This window comes from Malaclemys terrapin, chromosome 19 (genome assembly GCF_027887155.1).
Source record: "Malaclemys terrapin pileata isolate rMalTer1 chromosome 19, rMalTer1.hap1, whole genome shotgun sequence".
Lineage (NCBI taxonomy): Eukaryota > Metazoa > Chordata > Testudines > Emydidae > Malaclemys > Malaclemys terrapin.
Window position 1 is genome coordinate 12,707,259 of NC_071523.1, and position 22,713 is coordinate 12,729,971.

General features: G+C 46.6%; 1 protein-coding gene across 2 annotated transcripts in view; it reads right to left on the minus strand.

The window, feature by feature from the left end:
• Window positions 1-22,713, minus strand: part of SLC25A33 (solute carrier family 25 member 33) — a 99,047-nt gene that overhangs the window by 19,926 nt on the left and 56,408 nt on the right. The window contains exon 1 of one of the 2 annotated variants that reach the window (XM_054009007.1): window positions 14,769-14,865. The exons of the other annotated variant lie outside the window; for it this stretch is intronic. Coding sequence (XP_053864982.1) covers window positions 14,769-14,818 — 50 coding nt within the window. The 5' untranslated portion in view covers window positions 14,819-14,865. Of the gene's footprint in view, window positions 1-14,768; window positions 14,866-22,713 lie in introns of those variants that run through there. 2 annotated transcript variants of the gene reach the window in all.

Below are 22,713 nucleotides of genomic sequence, written 5' to 3' on the forward strand. Positions count from 1 at the left end.
ATTGAAAACTTCAGCTTTCTATAACTTAAATAGAGATCTTCCACAGCTAAACTCAATGGAAGGAAGCATCTTCTTGGTTTACACAAGCATCTTAGCATTTCTTGAAGTGATAACATGCTATGAGATTCTCTTTGGAGAACACCATTTAATTCAGTGGATCTTATGGTGAAATTGCAATTTAGGTGTTTTCCATGAGAAGGAAGCAAAAAACTGCCCCCTATCTTACACAAAGGCAAAGCAGTGCCTTCTAGAGTTACAAGGAACTTGCTGGCAAAACTCAGAAGCACCAGAGTAAAGTCTAATGCCAGGTCTACATGAGCGACAAAGAGTCCTGTGGCACCTTATAGATTAACAGATGTATTGGATCATAAGCTTTCGTGGGTATTCAAAGTGGGTATTCACCCACGAAAGCTTATGCTCCAATACGTCTGTTAGTCTATAAGGTGCCACAGGACTCTGTCGCTTTTTACAAATCCAGACTAAAAACGGCTCCCCCTCTGATACAGATCTACACTAGGAACTTTTGCAGCTATAGCCAGGCTGATTAGGGGTGATTTTCTCTGACATTTCTATCCAGGCAAATGCCCTAGTATTGGGGTGTGCACAAGAATAAAAATTTGGTCGCTTTTGGAGGGGCACTTTCTGTGCTCTCCGTGGCTGGAGAGGCTGGCTCCCCTCTTCCCCCCCCAGGCAATGGCACTTGCTCTTCTCCCCGTCCTGCCCCAGGGCCAGTGGAGCTCGCTCTCCCCACCCTGGTGCCACAGGAGTTCTGTGCCCCTGCTGATGGGGGGGGGGTGTCTGTGCCCCTGCTGATTGGGGGGGGGGTGTCTGTGCCCCTGCTTGCCCCCTGTTGCGCAAGCCCCTACCTAGCAGGGATTCACTGAACAATTTTTTTTGGTGGCCTCAGAGCGCAGCCTCTCTGAGGATTTTTCCAACCTCAAGCCCCACCGCCCTGGTGGGAAGCCCAGAGCTAGGGCCCAAGGGCTGAAGCCCGAAGCCTGCTGAACACACACTGGCCCCACATGTCTGCAGAGGCGCTGCCTGGAGCCCCCAGGAGGCTGCGTGGTGCAGGGCCACTGATCCCCTGCTGGCGGTGCCAGCAAATGGCAGGGCAGCCAGGAGCAACAGCTGGGTGCTGTAGGGAGGGGCTACTCCTTTGCCCCCCCTCCCTGCCCAATCTCCACCCAGGACGCTGTTGTGGCCACAGAAAAGTCCCCTAGTGACCGCATTTGAGAAAAGCTGCCCATAAATGTGCTTTTGGCGGTAGAGCTAATTTTGCTTGCTGAATTGATATTAACTATAAGGGCAAAAGCATTTCTTTTTGCCTGTATAAGCTGCATCTAGCTACACTATAGGGGTTTTGACAGCAAAACTTTGAAGGGTAGACCAGGCCTTACTGTAAAGATGATCAGAACACCCAAGACTATTTGGAAGGGAAGAGTACTTGAATTCCAGCTTCCCATTATTGTTTGAATTTGCTGGATATGCTGCAAGATTCCTCCTCCCTTTACCATTAACAATTCTCTCCCATGGAAACAGTCCCGCTGTGAAATTCGAAAACTTTAGAGCCTTTAACTAGGAGTAATAACATCAGTCAAGTGTGTTTTCCTTCTTCAACTTCTTGATTCTTGCTCCTTCCTACCACAAACAGAAAAAGTTTATCCTAAACCAGTGGCAATCCAAGCATTGTACAGTAACAGGCATTCTGAGAAACAACTTTGCCTCCAGACATTTTGACCTTGGCTGTAGAATAAAGCACTGTAGCCGCTTCGGAAGCTCAGCGCACACACAGCAGCTGAAATTCTGTTGCATGGATGGAGGCTGAGCTACATTTACAGAAGAGCTGAAACAAAAGACTGACTTTGAACAAGCAGCCTGGCTGTTATCAGCGCTTTGTGTACAGAACCTGGGCCTGACATTAGCTATCTGCTCTGCAAATACAACGTTGGACTGCAAGGCTTTAGCGCATCTTCCTCAATGCAGCACGCACAGCTCGTGCTGTCCATGTGCTCGCCTGAACACAGAGAGGGTGGAGGGGGAAGAGACTAGGGCCCTGGGCAGGAAAAACCCTTCACAACAAACCCTTTGTCCGCTCCCAGAGTACAGACTTTAAAATGCACCTCTACCCCGATAGAACACGAATTCGGATATAACGCGGTAAAGCAGCACTCGGGGTGGGGGCAGGGCTGTGCACTCCGGAGGATCAAAGCAAGTTCAATGTAACGCGATTTCATCTATAACGCGGTAAGATTTTTTGGCTCCCGAGGACAGCGTTCTATCGGGGTAGAGGTATAGTTTGGGGTTGGAATTGCATTCTGGGCATGGTCTGACAACCATTACCTCAAGTCCTTCCCTCTGCTCCTGAATGCCTGGATCCAACACTGGCACAACAAACCAGATTCTACCTTCATTTATGGCAGTGTAAATCACAAGTGACTCTGCTGAAATCAATGGTGTAAGTGAGAGGAGAACTTGACTCAGCCTGTCTACACCCCCATCTTAAAGGATTTATCATCCGACAGCAGGAACTAAGGTGATTAATGAATTCCCTTTAAAATGAAAGATTACAGAAGCACAGTAGTAGGTTTCTGCTTTCACCAAAGAAAGTCATTTCCTATTTACATAAATAATGGGACAGATGCTTTAGTCATACCATCTTCTTTGCTGGCTTTCTTTTTATAGAGTGTCTTAACTGCTAGGTGCTATTACGGGGGGGGAGGGGGGGGGAATTGGAGATGCACGAAATTATATGTAAAGCCACTCAAAAAAAGGCAGAGCCTCGTAACCACCATCTTTGCAGTGTGTCACCCACATCAGTCTCACCAGCATCTGGTTATATAAATATTAAAAAAAAAAAAAAAAAAAAAAACTCACAAAAAAAAAAAAACCAAATAACCCAACCCAAAACCAGAGTTTATATGCTCGGCAATACCCTGAGGATTCTGGCAGGCTGCAATGGGAGCAGATGAAGCCCTCTCACTGTTCCTGGCAAGTAATCAGCCATCAGAGAATTTCAGACCTTACAACAGGGTGCTAGGCAAAAGGCAGTTTTGGCTACTGGGGTCCCTTTTTATTCAGGGCCGTAGGACTGTAGCCAAAACTCTGAATTGCATCTTGAAGCGAACAGGTGGCAGTGCAAAGAGCATGAGCACTTGCTGCCTAATATGCGCTTTTGTGCTGTTAAAGTTAAATGTAAAAACGCAAGGTTATGCTTTAATTATTTATATTACAGTAACACTTAGACTGGGATCAGGGCCCCATCGTACAGGGACTGTAAGAAACTTTCCCTGCCCAAATAAGCTTACAAATCTAAATATACAAGACAGATAATGGGTGAGAGAAAGGCAACATTATCTCTATTTTACAGATGGGGAAACCGAAGCACCGAGCAATTAAGTGACTTGCCCAAGGTCACGCAGGAAATCTGCATTAGAACCAGGAATAGCCCACACTGCACCATGCCAAACATCTAGCTACATCTTGTTTATTTCATATACATGATAAAAACAAAGTTGGTTATCCGATTCTATGATTATTTTTAGAAGCAAGCTGTACAAAATAAAGGCCCAGGGTTTTACGCGAGTATGTGTACTACCACAGCCCTCATGACTGTGACATGAGAACATTATGATTCCTACACTGAGTGACATCTCTTGTTATGCAATTTCCTAACCTTCTCAAACATCTGGCCATTCTCCTCCAGCCACTAGCTTCCTCCTCCTTGCCATCCTGCCCTGTTCCCACACATGAATTGCCCTTCCATCCCACCATTAATTCAGTAACCTCAGACACGTATGCAGCCTCTACCATTTAAGTGTAAGTACTTCCCGGAATAAAAGTGTGTAACCTTTTGATACACAGCATGAGTTAGTGCCCGCATCATCAGCTTTAACCGCTCAGGGCAAACATTACCAGCATGATTTTAAACATAACACTATCTAGCAGAGCAAATCTCTGGACTTCAATAGGTTGAGCAAATTCTGTTCATAATATAAACACTCTGCAGGTCAGCTCCAGTAAGTACTTCAGTGCATTAACATCTTGTTCTGATCAGCTGATTTTCCTCCACATGAGGTTTCCTTGCATCATCTGTCCCTGTGATGTGCTGTTTCCTGGGAAGACAGCTGTTTCCTGGGAAGACAGCTGAAAATAGCCTGCTGTGCATAAAGGAACTTTCTAGTATTCCCAGACTGTCTCATACTCCTACATCTGGGAAAAGGAAAAAAAAGTCAACAACCTTAAACAGCTATGCAAACAAAGCCAAAACCTTGCAGTACTGGATTATGAATATACAGCGAGACCAGAGTTTCCAAAGTAAAAGTTAGAGCTATCGTGTCCACCAAGACACTGTACTGGCTAAAATTACTTTCATGTACCAGTTGCAAAACTTTAGTTCTCAGGACAAGTTACACAGCTTGTATTGCTTCAGCCTCTTGTAAAAATCAAAATAAAAGGGTTTCTCAATCGATTTGTTCTTCATTAGGAAAGAGAAAACAGTCCAGAATCAGAAAGGTCTAAGATAGCTAAAAGTATTGTCTACTCTCCCCACCCTCACCTACGTATTACAGGCAGCAGAAACACATGATCACAACAGAAATGGATCTTTCCCAGGATGTGAAGAATTCCCATCAGGGCCAGAAGGGCCACAAAGCAGCTAGTAAGCAGTTATGACAAGAACTGATGGGAACTCCTATGTAAGTACATAGAGGTGGGGCTGGAACAATTTGTATAGTGAGGGTGCTGAGAGATATTGAACCGAACTGTAAACCCTGTATATAATGGAAACCACTTAAAGCCGGGGGGTGCAGTAGCACCCCCCACACTTCTAGTTCCAACACCTATGACTACATAAGCATATTTATTTATTTATTGTAGATGCAAATACTTTATTTAAAAATCATGTCCAGGTTGCTAGGCTCAACATTTGATTGTGCTTCTCTCTCTTTACCTCCCACTTTCTATATTTTCAAAGACCTTGACATTCATACTTAATGTCTGCCCCAGTACACAGAGACTTTATTCTAAAGAAGCTGTCAGCAGCCCAACAACCTAGTCTATGTGCATGACTCCCGAAACTTAAAACCAAAACTCAACCAGAAAGAGAAACCTGAACTCCGCGTTCCTAGACCAAACATAATTGTTGGGGGAAATTAAGAATGATCAATGGTGTAACCCTAGAAAACACAGAATGGGACAAAAACTACTACGAGCCCAGCCAAGGCTACAATGAAGGATAATTTGTGAGAGGACCAGATTGGAAGGCCCTTAGCAAATGCTTGCCAGTGTGAATAACACTTCACTCTTACATAGCGCTTCTCATCAGTTGATCTCAAAGCACTTTACAAAGGAGGCTAATATCATTTACCCCCATTTTAAATATTGAGAAACGGAGGCACAGAGAAAGGAAGTGACTTGCCCAGAGTCACCCTGCAGGTCAATGGTAGAGTCAAGAATAGAATCATTCCCTTCAGTGGGACCACTCAGGTAAATAATTGCTCATTCACACAAGTACAGGGCTCACAATCTACCTTGTACTGTTTCATTGTGTGCCCATCTTCATCCTAGGAAAACTGGAAGCACCGAGAAAAGTTTCCCCAACAGCTGAATTTTGAGTAATCTCAAAGCTAAGGGGTTCTGGGGTGAATGCTCTTTACAGAGCTTTACCCCAGATTTATTCCGCGGTGGAAAGTTCCAGTCTGTTTTTCTGCAACATGCCACATGCTCCAGCAATGAACACACAGTGGGGACAGTTAAGCAGGTCATGCCTTCAATGTTTGAGCACTGCATTAAGTGAGTGAAATAAGCCAATGCATACTCAGGGACTGAAGCAGATTTTGTATTAAAATAAGTAATGAAATAAGGACAAGCAGACAGGACAAGCAGACAAGCCCCTTCATTATATTAAGCATTCAATAAAGTTCCAATTAATAATTGTGTTACCAGGTACATGAATTCTTGCAAAGCATTTTCCTGTTCTTCAGATCAGTGCTGTGTTTAGACACTACTCAGGAAATAGAAAGACCTTTTTCTTATTAGAGTACACAGACCGGTGGACAAGCATAGGACTGTGAGCCAAGAACTCGAGTTCTAATCCAGATTTTGCCCATGATTTACTATGTGGCCCTGCAAGTCATGTTAACCTGTGTCTCCCCGTTTCCCCCATCTGTAAGGTAGGTGAATTAGTATTCTCCTCCTCCCAGAGGGTGTTGTAAGGATTAGTGTTTGCACTGGACTATACAAGTATTAACCTCTGCTGGAGCAATTTGTTAGGAGGTCTCCTCTGCCCTATTCCTTATTGATTTAAGAAAACCCCACATATCTACCTGCTACTGCAAGTGCTCTACATGGAGCAATATCGTAAATCCTGAAGCTAGTGCAGAGTGGCAGCTTGTTTGTTAAATAGAGTCCTTCACCATAAACACACGGCACCAATGTTTTGTGACCTGCACTGGGTACCCAGTGGCTCCCAGGTGAAGTTTAAAGGTGTTGGTTTTGATCAATAGAGCCTTAAATGACTTGGGGCTCACCTGCTTGAAACACCTCTTGCAGATGCAGTGATGCCACTTAAAACATTGGCAGTGATCAAACTAGAGCAACTTTGGATGCATCTGAGAGTAGCCAGGAAGGTTCTCTGTGAAGACTCCTTGTATCTTCCTCATCTTTGGAATCTGCCCACACACCTTTAGTCTGAAATAGCTTGAGCTGGTTGACCTCCAGTTCAGATATTAGAAGTCATATGATACAGAGAGTACATAATCCGCAATAACCCACATTTAGGTGAATAGATTTAACAATACAGTTCAGATATTAGAATCCGAATACTCGGGTATATCACTCATGAAGAGCTGAACAGAGATTTGGTTATGGAAAACACATGAGTGGAGATTGTCCCTCAGTAATTGAGAATTAGGTTGGCTGTCCATGGAAAATACAATCCACGAGGAAAATATTTGTTACTTTCCTGACTGCACTTCTCATCAGCACTCCAGCTCATCCCTCCTGGTGCTGCCGATGTCCGGTGATGTGTTCTATATAGGATGTCCCTCAACCACCCAATGGCATCCGACACCATGAGTTGCTGCATCAGCCAAGCGTAGCGTTGACCGATTCCGCATTCTCTCAGCAGTCGCTCTTATTGGGGTCCCATGTGCCTAAGGCTTCGACGATCAGTGCGTGTGTCTGGACCTGGTAACCCTTAGCTCTCAAGGTTTTGGCCAGAGGGGCATATTTCTCTACCTTTCAAGCTCGGCCATCGTGGAAGGCTAGAGTCCTGTTATCTAATGGCACTGTGATGTCTACAATGATGATCTTCTTCTGGTCCTCGTTGGTGATGACGATGTCCTGTCACAGTTGGTTCCAGGGATGGCGGAGTTTATGGCAACCTTCCCCATGGGTGGCGGAATGGTTCTAGCCAGGCGATCTTTGATGGCTTTGTAGTGCAGCTGGCAAGCTCTCGCATGGGGCTTGCAGCTACACAGGACGTGGGGTAGCGTCCTGTTATCGTAGCCACACTTCCTGCATCGCTTGTCCCGATTCCCGTGGCGGACGGCTCCATTCAGTAGGATGCAGTTGAGCCAGGCCCTGTGGATGAACCTCCAGCCGGCAAATTGGGTGAAGCTGCCCCTGGGGAGGAAGTGGTTGCTGGCATCCCACTTGCACGTCACCTCGAACGCCTTGCCCTGGTCCGGCTTCCGTTTCAGGGTTTCCACATATTGGCAGCAGATGGCATCCTTCAGGGTCCTCTCCAGCATGCTTCTAGCTCTCAGAGTGATGATAGTGTAATATGTATTATTCACCAGTGGCATCAGGACTTCCAGCTCCTGGAGTTCCTCTCACCATGTCCAGTGGCAGCTACCCTGTTTCCCCGAAAATAAGACAGTGTCTTATATTAATTTTTGCTCCCAAAGATGCGCTATGTCTTATTTTCAGGGGATGTCTTATTTTTCAGAAATGAAAAATGCCTTATTATCGGTGGATGCCTTATTATCGGGGAGGTCTTATTATCGGGGGGATGCCTTATATTACAACGAGTCTCAAAACTGTAAGTAGGCCTTATTTTCGGAGGATGTCTTATTTTCGGGGAAACAGGGTAATACACTTCTCCAGTCATCGCGTAGCGTTGCGAGCACAAGTCCGGAGTGAAGCAAAGTCTCTTCTTCTCTTCGAAATTCGCCTTCCAGCAAGCCTCTCAGGTAGGTGGCCAAATCTTGGTTGGATGGGGTCCTGGCAATTCGCTTCTTGATGGCATCCCGCAGAGCACTTTCCGCGATGTTCCTCACTGTGGAGTCTGGGCATGTCAGAAGGTGGAAGGCGTGAGTGATCACCGCAACGTCGCACAGATCACTCATTTGAGGGACATTGGTGCCACCTTGCCTGTGCAAGATGTACACCAGTTCATTGGTGGCCCTTTGGGGAAGAAACATCCACTTCTTTACCAGCTGCCAGAGGGTGCTGTCTGCCTTGTTCAGATATACCTTCACCATGGCAGATTCCCTCAGGACGAATGAGATATGGGGCATCAGGAAGCTCTTCAAGGCATTGATCTTCTGCCATGATGCCAGTAGGGAGGAGTTGATCCTGGCCACATCTCTTAGATCTCCGCGATAGTATCCTCAGGTGTCTGCTGGACGTGGAAACCTGTCGGCGTGCTGACATGTTGGTACACTTGCTCGTCCTTGAGGAAGATCATGGGTTCACCCTGGATCTGAAAAGACATTGTCTGGACCGAATCCCTTCTACTGCCATCGATATGCAGGGATGCACACTCCCTGGCATTGAAGCCAGGCTAGTGACTTACTCTCGCAACTGGTCTCACTGGTTTGAATTGGGACTATCCACCTGGGTAAAGCTACACATGTGGGATGCGTTTGTGGGATCAGGGTGTTAGTTTGTAATGCCTTTTTGCTGCATGGTGGTTGTAAAGACCTCCTGCCAGTTCTGGAGGGGGAAAAGGGAGCATTACAGCCTTCATTTCAAAGGAATGATTCCAAGAATACATACTATTTTCAGGTTTCAGAGCAGCAGCCGTGTTAGTCTGTATCCGCAAAAAGAACAGGAGTACTTGTGGCACCTTAGAGACTAACAGATTTATTAGAGCATAAGCTTTCGTGGACTACAGCCCATTTCTTCGGATGCATCACCACAAGTGCCACAAGTACTCCTGTTCTTCTTTATACTATTTTAACTATGCTGTAGGGCCAGATCCTCTTCCCACTGACTTCAATAGTGCAGAATCAGGGCCAGAAGGAATCCAGACTTTCAAATGGGTACAGTTCTGTTTTTCAACTCATCTCTCATTCTTGTTTGTTGCTGATTAAATCCTTCTTGCCTCAGACTCATTTTTCCAATCCACAGCACAGGAGGATTTGCTTTGCTGTCATTAGTGTGATCCTTAAAAGGAATACTCCATCTAACAAAACAAGAATAAATCAGCAAGAACCCGTGACTGCCTAAGGGTATGCAGGATTGGGGCCTTGGATTAGGAGCTCTTCCAAACAGTTTGTTTGGACAATGCCTAGCAGATAGCCCAGTAGCACCCCTAAGTATCTACATGTCTTAGGTTTTCATATGGACTTTATCACCATAGTAACATAGCACCTAACAATCTTTAATTGTAAATGTCCTCAAGCAACAAATAATGGGTGGGAGAGAGATACAGCACACATATTGGCTATCCCCAACAGGCCCCCTATTGAGTCCTTACAGCTGGCTAATTTCTCAGATATCTTGGTAGAAACAGGTCTAGAGGAAGAATTTAAGTTCAGTGCATTAAGAGTTCCCATGGAAGAAAGCAGGAAGACAGAAATGAATAGGGGCAGAGGGAGCCTCTGGCAGAGATGAAGAGGAGTGGTTGGTCACATGGTTAAGAGCTGCAAGTGTTAAATAGGATAACCATGCTGTGACCTAGGAACTTCACTGTCACCACTATGCTGCATAAAACAGCGTTATGAATTTCACATAGATCCTCTGGCCTCAAGAGTGCAGGCTGTGAGCTTCAAGGAAAGACTCCACGACTACTTTGTTATTTTCATTTTTATAGACATTTCTGTGGTGCCCATCACAATCATATATTCGCAATACAGGGACCGAGCACACAGTTGAGCAATTCCAGCCCAATCCAATACAGGGTAGTGGTGCACATTCACACTAGCTTGGTTTGTTACAATACCATTACTGCTGTTGAGTGTGAACAGTTAGTCACATGGATGATTGACAGCAAGGATAGATCTTCAGCACAGGGATCCTTTTCTATTAGTGTGTCTGTACAGGGCCTAACCTACCTGAAATTCACCTCCCTGTGCCTTACTGCCAAACCTGTGGTCACAAGGGTGCTTGAGCTAGATCCCCTCATTATAAAAGAGGGGACGGTTGGCAGGGTGTTTCCTGTGACAGCCCAAGTTTGGTGACTTTCTAGGTATGCTGCAAAAGACACCTGTTCAATAGGATACCCGGAGAAGCTGAGGTTAGGGGGTGAAGGGGATGGCTCAGGTCCTGTGGATCTGATTTTCATGCTGCTGAGGATCAATTTAATTATATTTATTGTACAATTATGTTGGGGCACTGGAACCTTGGATAGGCATCTTTATTATCTACATAAATGGACAGGGCCCCCATCTCAATGACGGAATCCAGGTACTACTGTACTTAAGGCAACATGTACTACTCCAAGCCAGAAGGAGAAAGGTATTGCCTTCAGAAAACAACTTTGTGGGTTTTAATTTACTGAATGAATCAGTATTGCTAGCCTGAAAAACAGAGTATAAAAAGTTGCAATGGTTCCTGGCATTTCTGAGTAAATAACCTTCCCAGAGAGTTCTGGGCTCCACCTTTTAAAGAGTTGTAAACTTCTGCCCTATTTTTAAACTTATTCTTATGTCAAAGTTCAGTATACTACATGCAGGATCCTGGATGTTCTGAAAGTGACTAAAAGATGGAAAGGCTACAAAAAGCTCTCCTTTCTCCTCCTGGATAACTTTCTGTAGTAATATTAAAAAATACCGTGTCTCTTTCTGTCATTTTATAGTCAAAATTTCTTAAGAGAAAAATCCTCCAATGCTGGCACTAAGTAATTAAGTGAACTAAATGAAATTGATTGCTGATCTTAATCTAGTTAATAATGGAGCCTTGCTTATGTCTCAGAACATTGGTCTGTTGCTAAATAGAGGAATTCAGTCTCCAGTGTCTTCTGGCATCTTTTGGAACATTAGGTTATGCAGTTTCACAGCCTTGCTTTTTAGTCGCAGCCTATGCAAGAAGTTCTAAATATGCTCTGAATTGGGGGAGAATGTTTGCAGTTAAGTGATGGTCTGTCAAGTTGCCTAAAGACCACAGGCTAAGGCAGACCATCACTTAACTGCAAACATTCTCCCCCAATTCAGAGCAGCTCTGCCTTTGGATGGCGTCCTGCAGCTCCCATTGACTTCAACAGGGAGACACACATAAGGGCAGGATTTAGCCTCAAGTCATTCGTTTAACAAATTCAGCAAAACGTCAGTTATATATGATTTTTTAATTACACACACTTGGATATCATAGCAAAGACAACTGACTTTTCTCAGTCTGGTCCCAAGACCCACCAAGTTAGGGTATGTCTTCACCAGCAACGTTGCGGCACCAGCACTGGGAGAGAGCTCTCCCAGTGCTGTAAAAAACCTACCTCCAGGGGGGGAGTAGCATGCTCCCAGCGCTGGTGCACTGTCTACACTGCCACTTTACATCACTTGGGGGGGGGGGGGTGTTTTTTCTCACCCCCGAGCAAGAAAGTTGCAGCGCTGTAATGTTTCAGTGTAGACAAGGCCTTAGACTCCTACCTGTATTGCCTAAGAGCAGCCTTGCAAACCTGTCATAATTTGCCAGCCCTGGCACAGAATCCATTGGCTTTTATTATGAAGACAATGAGAACACAGTTTTATAATTCTGATCAATACACACACAAAAAGGCTTTAGTGTTAGTAGCAGGTCAGTACAGAAACACTCAACTGGGTAGATGCTGCTTTTTAGAACTCATGTCTGAAGCAAAAGCCTCTGAACTGTGCTCTTATGTAACCAAGAAACAAAACACAAAGCCTTAAAGCTATTAAAATTCACTTCGGACAAGACTGAATTCCAGCATGTGGTCAACCACAACTATCAACTGCCATTACCCTTCCCAAGTCATCCTCATAAAACATTCACCGCTAATCCCCACTGCTAAAAATCAAGAAAAATAAAATCCACCCCACCCTTACATCCCTGCACCTGAATCTGAAAGAAACCTCAGGATTCCAGGCATTCAATCATTGCATTAAAAGAAAATATTCTAGCCCTGCCCCTTTTCATGACATGGTCCCTTCCACAGTGCAGACATGGACCCAGTGACCCCATCACAAACTGCTCTTTTCCCTTTGCCTGCCTCAGGCTGCACCAGCCTTACAGCAAGAATGCATAATACATGGCCTCGGAATGGTCCTTTCCCCTACCAGGAATAGTCAATATGCACAAGTTGCAGGGTCTAGAAAGAACAGATTATTACACTGACCCTTCCAGGAAGGTAGTGACATTTATACAGAGTCCAAACCTCACTCTTATGGGGACGTTCTCAAGAAAGAGACACCCTTTTAACCACTGAGGAGTGGGAGGGGGAAGAAGCACTAAACCATTCAGCCTCCGGAGAAATGAACACAGACTGCTATGATGCTACCCCATGGTTCTTTCTGGCTTTGCAGATGACTGGCTTTGCAGTCGTGTTTCCAGCCAAGTGACCCCCGTATAAAATGCCCACAAAGTCCATACCAAAGGCTGACCAGGGCTCTAAGCGCCTCCCTACTACCTTCTCCATTGCCAACACCATCAATTGCTGACGCCATCAATACCGCACCAAAAATACCCCCATTCCCTTAACAATCATAAGGCTTTAGACTTGCTTGCCCCAATGATGCAATACTTGGAAAAGATGTTTTATTTTGCTAGGATGCAATACAGTTCCACTGCGGGGAGGCAGCAGCAGCAACAGCTTACACAACCTTATTGCAATGGCACAAATAACAAGAATGCAGGGGAAGGAGATGGATGAGACAAGGGAAGATTTAAAAGACTGAAGGAAAACAAACCAGCAGATCAATAGCAACCCAACAGCTGATCGCAGGTGACATGGAGACCGAGAAAGCAACAATACTGTAGCATCAAGTGTTTGCACTATCAAAATATATGTATAAAAGAATGGGGAATTGCAGCTCAAAGGGAAAGTTTCCAGTGAGGTTATGAGCAGCTGAAAACAGGTTATAATGAAAAACTCGGTGCAAACCAGTACTGCAATGGTAGCAGCAGGCATGCACTATGATCCCGAACACCTCCAAATATCACCACCATTTTGGCCTGTACTGTCAGCAGGTATATCCTATGTGCCTGCACTAGAGCATGAACTTTTTGGATCATGGATTGTGCCTTCCATGTCCACACAGCACGGAGTACATTGCCAGGCAGGCAGTCTGCCCTAAACCCCAGCCTTGGCTGCTGATGAAATGCATGTGTGTGGAGGTGTGGGTGTGCAGCTAACACATGTGAACCTCATTAACCCCATCCCTGCCCATACCCGCTTCCCCCCCCCACTCCTCTGACGCACATGTGGGTGGGCGACTATGTGTGGGGGATGGTACTTCCCCTTCCTCCCCATCCCACGTGCGAGGCTATTCAAGTCTCACCCTCCCTATACAAAACCTCTTTATAACCGAAGCCTTTTAGGAGACTATCTAGAGAGATCAGCACGAGGGGAAGGGAAGATGAGGCAGGGAAAATGAAGGGGGGGTGGGAAAGCAGGAGAAGGGAGAACAGGCGAAGGGCGGGGGGGGGAGAGAGCCAGGACACCCGAGGGGGGAACTGGAAGGGGGACGCTGAGCGAGGACACCCGAGGGGGAAGGAGGAGAGAGGGGAAGGCGGGGGGCTGAGCCAGGACACCCGAGGGGGCAGGAGGAAAAGGGGGAACGGGAGGGGGCGGGGGGCTGAGCCAGGACACCCGAGGGGGAAGGAGGAGAGGGGGGAACGGGAGGGGGCGGGGGGCTGAGCCAGGACACTCGAGGGGGAAGGAAGAGAGAGGGGAACGGGAGGGGGCGGGGGGCTGAGCCAGGACACCCGAGGGGGAAGGAGGAGAGAGGGGAACGGGAGGGGGCGGGGGGCTGAGCCAGGACACCCGAGGGGGAAGGAGGAGAGGGGGGAAGGCGGGGGGCTGAGCCAGGACACCCGAGGGGGCAGGAGGAGAGGGGGGAAGGCGGGGGGCTGAGCCAGGACACCCGAGGGGGCAGGAGGAAAAGGGGGAACAGGAGGGGGCGGGGGGCTGAGCCAGGACACCCGAGGGGGCAGGAGGAAAAGGGGGAACAGGAGGGGGCGGGGGGCTGAGCCAGGACACCCGAGGGGGAAGGAGGAGAGAGGGGAACGGGAGGGGGCGGGGGGCTGAGCCAGGACACCCGAGGGGGAAGGAGGAGAGGGGGGAAGGCGGGGGGCTGAGCCAGGACACCCGAGGGGGCAGGAGGAAAAGGGGGAACAGGAGGGGGCGGGGGGCTGAGCCAGGACACCCGAGGGGGAAGGAGGAGAGAGGGGAACGGGAGGGGGCGGGGGGCTGAGCCAGGACACCCGAGGGGGAAGGAGGAGAGGGGGGAAGGCGGGGGGCTGAGCCAGGACACCCGAGGGGGCAGGAGGAGAGGGGGGAACGGGAGGGGGCGGGGGGCTGAGCCAGGACACTCAAGGGAAAGGAGGCAGGGCGGGGAGGCGGACGAGCCCCGGGCCCGGGCACTCACCCCCCGGCAAAGAGGTGGAGCAGCGTGTTCTCCTGCGGGGCCCCCGCCATGGCTCCGCCGCCGGCTCCTCCGACCGGCACCGCGGCTGCCTCCTCACTGCGACTGCGCCGGCTGGGCCCAGGACCAGGGCCTGGCGGGGGCGGAGCCTCGGGAGTCACGTGAAGCCGGCGAGATGTGAACCCACCAACCAGGGGCTGAGCCGGGCGGGACCTTCGGGGGGCGGGGCGGGGGCGCTGGCACTGACGTCATAGGGAAAAACGAAAGCTCTGACGCTACAATAGGCTGTTGGGAGGCGAGGCTGGGGCATTGTGGGATGGGGGGTACAAAGGGATGGGGGTGCACTGGGGAGATTGTGGGGTGCACTGGGATGGGATGCAAGGAGATTGGGGTGCACTGGGATGCGGGGTGCAGGGAGATTGGGGTGCAGTGAGCTGGGGGGGTGCATGGGATGAGGTGAAGACTTGGGGCTAGTGCAATGAGATTGGAAGGGGTATGCAAGGGCGAGAGTTTAGGGCTGGCACATTGGGGCTGGGAAGCACAGCAGGGGTAGGGATGAGGGGCAACCAGGTGGGGGTGCTCTGGGATTAGATATGCAGCAAGAAGACTGTGCAGTGGGAATGGGGTTTCAGCAAGCAGGTAGGCAATGCACAGAGGCTGTGTGTACACCAAGGAGGCAGCTTTTGCAGTGGGGTTGAAGCAGTCAAATTAGTTTGTATAACAGGACTGTGAGGTTCAACGGGCCAGGACTTTTCCAATGGGGTAGGTTGTTGGGACAGCTGGAACCTAGGGTGCAATAGAGCTACTGTTTGCAACTGTGCAGAGTGTTGTCTGCAGTCTTTCACGCAGATTGATGTTAAAATGTGGTGACTAGGTTGCAGATATTTAGACCTTGAGAGGGGTGGAGATTTGAGATCAGAGGGATGATGATAGTGTCTGATAGGACAGTTCCAGGCTATAAACTCAAAGCCTTCCTGAGATAAGAGAATCTTATCTGATCCTCATTCCCTTATGATTGCCTTGCTGGGTGGAGTTCCTGGGTGTTAAAGCTGAGTGCATTATACTGCTAGCTACCATATCTGGGTGAAGTCAGTGGGGATTGCAAGGGATGAAAGCGGTGGCACGATTTGTCCCAAAGGTATTTTGCTACTGACATATTTCAGACTAAGTAACTAAATGCTGCATCTTTTCCCTGAGTGTAATGTCAGCCTCCTTTGCACACTTAATATCTTCCTCGTCTCTCCTTCAAATCTCTCAACAAAACTGTCAGCTAACATCCCATCTCCATCCCCATCATGCTCCTCTATCCAGGTGTTTTCTATAGTCATTCACCTGCCTGACCTGGCAGGATTGAAACCCTCTACTTGGTATAGGCAGCCCAAATTTTGCCATTCAAAAATCATGAGTTTGGCTTAAAGATAACACATTTCATATTCTATTTCCAGTCTGTTTTTTTAATCTTAAAGGGGCCCAGGGGTCATATTTGCTAGCTTTTCTCCACAGGCATTAGGGCTAGAGGCTCTCGACTTAGAGAAAAAAAGGTAAACTGACTTTCTCACAATCTCTTGACTCCAGGAGTTGCTGCTTTAAGAAAAATACCAAACAAAATCCCAAGAGTTGGCCCTACTGTCACCCCCCAAAAACATGGCTATTCAAATTATTGTAACTCACACTGGGGGCATGCAAAAAAAAAATCCTTTAAAAATTTCTCCCTTTATCCTATTTGTTCTGGGGAGGTTAACACACAGGTACTTGATTGGGATCCTTAATGTCTTTGCTGACTGTGTTACCAGTATAAATCAGAATGTAAGCTACTCAGGGCTGTGATACCTACCGTGAGCCATGTGGAGCTGTGGCCTTGATTCAGCTAAGTAATGGGACTATTCACTTGGTTCAAGCTAGGTGTGTGCTTAAGTACCGTGGGCATATGTAAACAGTAATTAATAATCAGATCATCCTCTGTATCCTGCCAGATACAGTTGGGAAAGCAGAGACTTGCCAAAAGCACAGGCATTTCTAGACAGATGTCAAACACAGGGCAGCTGGCTCAGATATCAACTCACATCAACAGCTAACAACTCTGTCTGCATCACACATTTACTACTTTAAAGAGTCAGCATGCTTTCTAATATTGTCACTGAACCCAGAACTATTTCACAAATATACCGGGAGACCGTGGATTATTATTAGAACAGGTATTTTTAAAGTGCTTATCAATTTAGCATCTGGACTGGAGACATTCGGGGGGTACAAACCAGCAGTGCTATTAACGTTCTGCACCCACATCTTCCTTTAAGCATCTACATTGTGTCTCTTTATAACCTGACCCTTAAAGCTGGAGCCAGGAACTTGTGTCTGAATCACTTTAATGATCATTTATGTTGTATTTTTCTTCCATGGACTTCAAAGCAACTTACCAAGGTATTCTATTCTAGTTTGTTTTATAAAAGTTCTTATACCTTGCTTATCACCATAGTGTCTGAGCTCTTTTCACTAGCGCATGAAGCAACGTGACCACACATCTGTCATGGATTATTTGTTCTCACATCCTGTCTCCAGGGGGAGAAGCACGTGCAGTGGAGTGTCCTGTTTTGGTAGGTTTTTTTAGTGTTCTTATTTTTAAACATGCCTGTTGCTGTGTGTTTATGTTGGCTACGGCAAGTCCCAGAAAGGTGCCTTGCACTTAGAGTGGAAGGCAATGAGGTTTTTGATGGTCCTTGGTTCTTGTGTGGGAGTTCATTCCACAGTCTCGGATGGCCCCTGAGAAAATTCTGTCTCCTGCACAGACAAGCTTTACCCTTATTGTAGAGAGGAGTTGAGTTGTGAACCATAGTCTTCATTCCAGAGCGTTAGGTGATCTTTTAGATATCTTAGGCCCAGGCCATGGAGCGCTTTGAAGAGGACTGAGAAGACTTTGAAACTGATTCGAAATTGTATGGGGAAGCCAGCGTAGAGAGCAGAGGACAGGTCTGAGGTACTCACAGCAGACTGTGTTGCTAAGGAGCAACATTTCCGGTTTCAGGGTAGCAGCCGTGTTAGTCTGTATCCTCAAAAAGAACAGGAGTACTTGTGGCACCTTAGAGACTAACAAATTTATTAGAGCATAAGCTTTCGTGGGCTACAACCCACTTCTGAAGAAGTGAGGTTCTTACCCACGAAAGCTTATGCTCCCAATACTTCTGTTAGTCTTAAAGGTGCCACAGGACCCTCTGTTGCTTTTTACAGATTCAGACTAACACGGCTACCCCTCTGATACTTGACTGCAGCATTGTGTACTAACTGGAGTTTCCCAAGTACTGAAGGTTTCATGCCCTGAAGATTTATCACATTGCTGTAGTCCAGTTGAGAAGTGATGAAGGCATGAATAACTGAGACCAAATCATTGTTCGCCAGGACGGGATGGAGTCTCTTAGCCAGATGGATATGATAGAAAGCATTACTCGCAGATTCTGTTGTGATAGATCTTAGCATCCGCGAGGAATCCAAGAGTACTCCTAGACGATGGACCAAATTGACCACTTGTGAATGTCTACCATCAACCAAAGGAAACTGCAAACTTTTCAAAATGCTAGGTACATCCCTAAGGTATTATCCCTAATTTGCAGATGTGGAAACCGAGGCACGGAGAGGCAGCAATTTGCCCAAGTTTGCATGCTGAGTCAGTGGAAGAGTCAGGAATAAAATCCAGTTCTCTTGTAGCCCAGTTCTCTGATCTAGCCACCCGACAATTCTGCCTCTAGCTCATTTTGCCCTTTCACTGCAGATAGATAAGTTGAACACAGGAATAAATTTTGGCTATGGACATAGGGAGCAAAACCCAACTATTACAAAAAGTGCCATCAGATTTTACCAGTACTTTTATATTTGCACTTTGGTTCAGTCCACGTCATCATAAGAAATAAGAATCCATATGTCGTAAGCCATTATAAACCTAATCTATGCAGCCGAGTAAGCCTATGTACCAATAGAACTGTTCTGAAGTGCTATGAAGAGGACTACGTATATGTTATTCAGGGAGTAGCTGACCGTAGATGTTTTTTGCAGAATGGAAAGGTGTGGGTGGGGAAGTTTAAAATCCATCTTTGAAATACCCATACTATATGTCTGTGTTATAAAAGGCCCCATTCCAGTTCCAACCTGTGACACATTTTGCTGGCATTCTAATAGCATTCAGCAGCAGGGATCTCAGTTTCATGTGTTTCAAACCGCCAACTGCAATCCCAGAAAATCATGCTTTCTCTCACATGGTTCCCAACAGGCAGCTGTCAGTCATGGGACAAGCCTTGCACAGGAATAATTTTGGAAGTAGTTTAATTTAAATAAGGGACCAAGATGGAGAGGCTAGGCAAAGAGGCAATACAGATACAACACGGCTACCACTGAAACCTGTCTCCAGGAGAAATGTTTCACCAGGATGTTGTGTTATATATAGGCAAAGACACTGCAGCTAGTAGAAACTTGTGTTTGTGATAGATAGATGGATAACAAGGAAAGATGACTTAGGTTCCGATTCCCAAAATGAAGGAGGGCTCCACAGAAGCCCTGTTGAGAATGATGCTATCTAGCAGTTTAATGTAAAAGGTAATGTCACATCCTTTCCTCTCCCGTTCAATTTCATGATCTTACCTTGGCTCAGATGATCTGGCCCTGCTCTACTGTTCTTGCATTTTCTGATCTGAATTTTGGGCAGCATCCTCCAGTCTGCAATTTACAAGGTCTGCTTCTTCTGGGTCCAAAGTCTCTGTCCTGCCCTCCCCACTTGCTCTGTATCTGCAGCCAACCCAAACTTTTTAAAAAGCGCTTTAGCCTGAGACCTAGGGTATGTCAATGCAAGCACTTACTGTGCCTCCACTAAGCTGGAGTGTACATCTACAGTCAGGGCCGGCTCCAGGCACCAGCTTACCAAGCAGGTGCTTGGGGCGGCCACTTCGGAGAGGGGCGGCATGTCCAGCTGTTTGGCGGCAATTTGGCGGACAGTCCCTCACTCCTGCTCAGAGCGAAGGACCTCCGATGAATTGTCACCGCAGATGGCGATTGCGGCTTTTTTTTTGTTTTGTTTTGTTTGTTTGTTTGGCTGCTTGGGGTGGCCAAAACCCTGGAGCCGGCCCTGTCTACAGCACTCCAGCATGCCACAAAGAGTGTCTATGTGGACCCTGCTGGTGTGCACTATAGGTTCCCTAGTGCAGATTGATACCAGGTCCACATAGACACTGGAGCACTGTAGATTTACACCCCTGCTTGCCACACAGTAAGTGCTCATGTAGACATGCTCCAAGACTGAGGCCCTCTCTGTACTAGTGGTTGCATTGCAGGACCTGGTTACAACAGTAGTCACCTAACATGGTTAAAGCATGGCTCTGTTTTCACTATAGAATCATAGGGGTAGATTCCTGAATGGTGCTAAAGCTTTGGACTTTCCCAGACTTTGAGCAGGGAGGGTCCCAAGCCTGAGCCCTGAACATCTACACCACAACTAAACTTCCCCTTATCCTGAGCCCCGTAAGCCGGAGTGAGTTTACACAGGCCAGCCAGGGTATTTAATTACAGTGTAGACATACCCTTAGTTGAATTCCTGCAGGGGAAGCAGGGTTGCCACCTTGATGAGTTTGTCCAACAGAACAAATTCAGCTACCCTTATCTCCTGGGGCAAACCTAACGAACCGCGGCAACTTTGCATCCAAACCAGCAGTAAATTTCAGTACAAACCACTTCATCACAGTGACATATTTTGGGATCCATGCAGGGCTAATGCAAATGCTGCTGGAAATATGGCCTTGTGTTCCCTAACTCACCCAAGTTGCACTGTCCTGTAGATGTAGAGCTACATCAGTCATAGCAATGATGGGATTGCCTAATGCAGGCAGGTCTCAGGCTCTGGACATGGGGGTTAGACAACACAGTGGTAAAAATTCCAGTGAAGAAGTGGGCTGTAGTCCACGAAAGCTTATGCTCTAATAAATTTGTTAGTCTCTAAGGTGCCACAAGTACTCCTGTTCTTCTTTTTGCTATCTACACTAGAATCCCTATCATCGCTCCGGTGGGTGGAGAGGCACAGGTGGCTATGCAGCAGGTGTAGATCTCCCCAAAAAGTTTAGCATTGACACAGCCAATGTAGGAGTGCCCCAACACAATCAGGAAAATCCTGAGCGAATGACAGCCCTACCTGGGAGGTGTTTCCTAGTCTGCTTGGCCCTTGTAGTTTAATATCGTGTCATTATCAGACAAAGAATCACTAGCAATATGCATTAGCACATTATTGTACATTTCCAGCACTGGCCCAAATCTTACATAAAACCCACAGAAATCTCCAACACTTTTTTCTTCCTGACAAAACTGTAGCTGCCACTTGTCCTGGGGTGGAATTCCACTCAGTGGGTCCCTTACGAACCCTTCCAGGTCCCCAGAGGACTTCAGAGACATCAGGGTCTCCTGTTGCAAAGATAACTTATTGCTTCTATGTACATTTTAAGAACAAGGGGAAGCATCTCAGCTATTTGAATAATTCAAGGAAGAGTCAACAGTTCTGTTTACCTATTCAAACCAGGCAGCTTTATTCCCACCCTTTGACATGCCTGGGGAAAGCTCTGGCCACGTGATTTAGCTGGATGTTTCTAAGAGGAATATCATCAGAGATTAACAGTGTTTATATTTCAGGGGCACATGATATCAAGCTCCAAAGTTTACATCCTACTGAAGTCAATGGAGGAACTTTGTCCTTACGTTAGTGCAATGGTTTACACCCAGCTCTCTGCAGACAGACACAATATGCCATCAGTTTATATGCTGCAGGTTTACATCACAACCAGAAGGGCTACTGCAGTGTTGCCAACTCTCATGATTTTGTCATGAGTCACATGTTAATTATTGTTTTCCTTAAAGCCCCAGCTCCTGGAGTCAAGTGACTATGTGATGCTTTCAGCCTTCATTCTTAAAGAAAAAGTAAGTTTCTAGCCCTCGTGGCTGTGGAGAAAGCTTCAAAATGTGACTCCAGTGCACCCAAAAGGCTCAAAAAGCAGAAGGCATATAAAAAGAACACCAAATCTATTGGTTTTACATAACCTCATGATTTTTGAGGAGACTGACTCATGATTTTTTAACATTTGGGGTTGGTGATACTGAGCTAGGAATGCCTGGCTTTATACACTGATGTTCTAATCCTGGGGAAAACATTAAAGTCCACAGAAAGACCCTTGCTCTGCACATTTCCCATAGACATGGATTTTCTATTATTCCTGACGATGGCTCTGAACTAATGCCCCTGCAGCCTGAAGCCAGAGTTGAACTTCATGTCTCCCTCATGGGACAAACCAAACCTCTGGGTCTGAACGCTCCCAAACTTGGGTGTTTGAGATCTGGATCTGAACTTCCCCAAATTTCAGGATTCAGCCCACTGTACAAAAAGGTTCAAGTAGTGAACTCAGACCCGTTATCTGGATCCAGAGTGTGGATCAGTCCAGTATGATGGCGTCCCAAATTTGTAGTTCTGTCCCTGCTCCTCAAACTCCGAAGAGCAGTCATGTTAGGCCATTTTGTATCTCTCTGCACTGACCATGCAGATGATGCTCACAAAAGTCAGAAGTTATTTTGGAAAAATGCTTTAGATTTTAACTACCTTGTTTGGTGGCCTGCGTGAAATGACTTTAACACGTTCATGGATTTTAAGCCTAGAAGGGATCATCTAGTTTGACCTCCATAACACAAACCATAGGATTTCCATGAATTAATTCCTGCTTCAAGTCCAATAGCTGGGCTTGAACTACAGCAGCTCTTTTAGAAAAACATCTAATCTTGATTTTAAAATTTCCAGCGATGGAGAATCCACCACACTCCTTGATAAATTGGTCCAAGGTTTAATTATCCTCTTAGTTAAAAATTTGCACCTTATTTCTAATCTGAATTTGTCTAGCTTCAACTTCCAGCCATTGGTTCTTGTTACACCTTTGTCTGC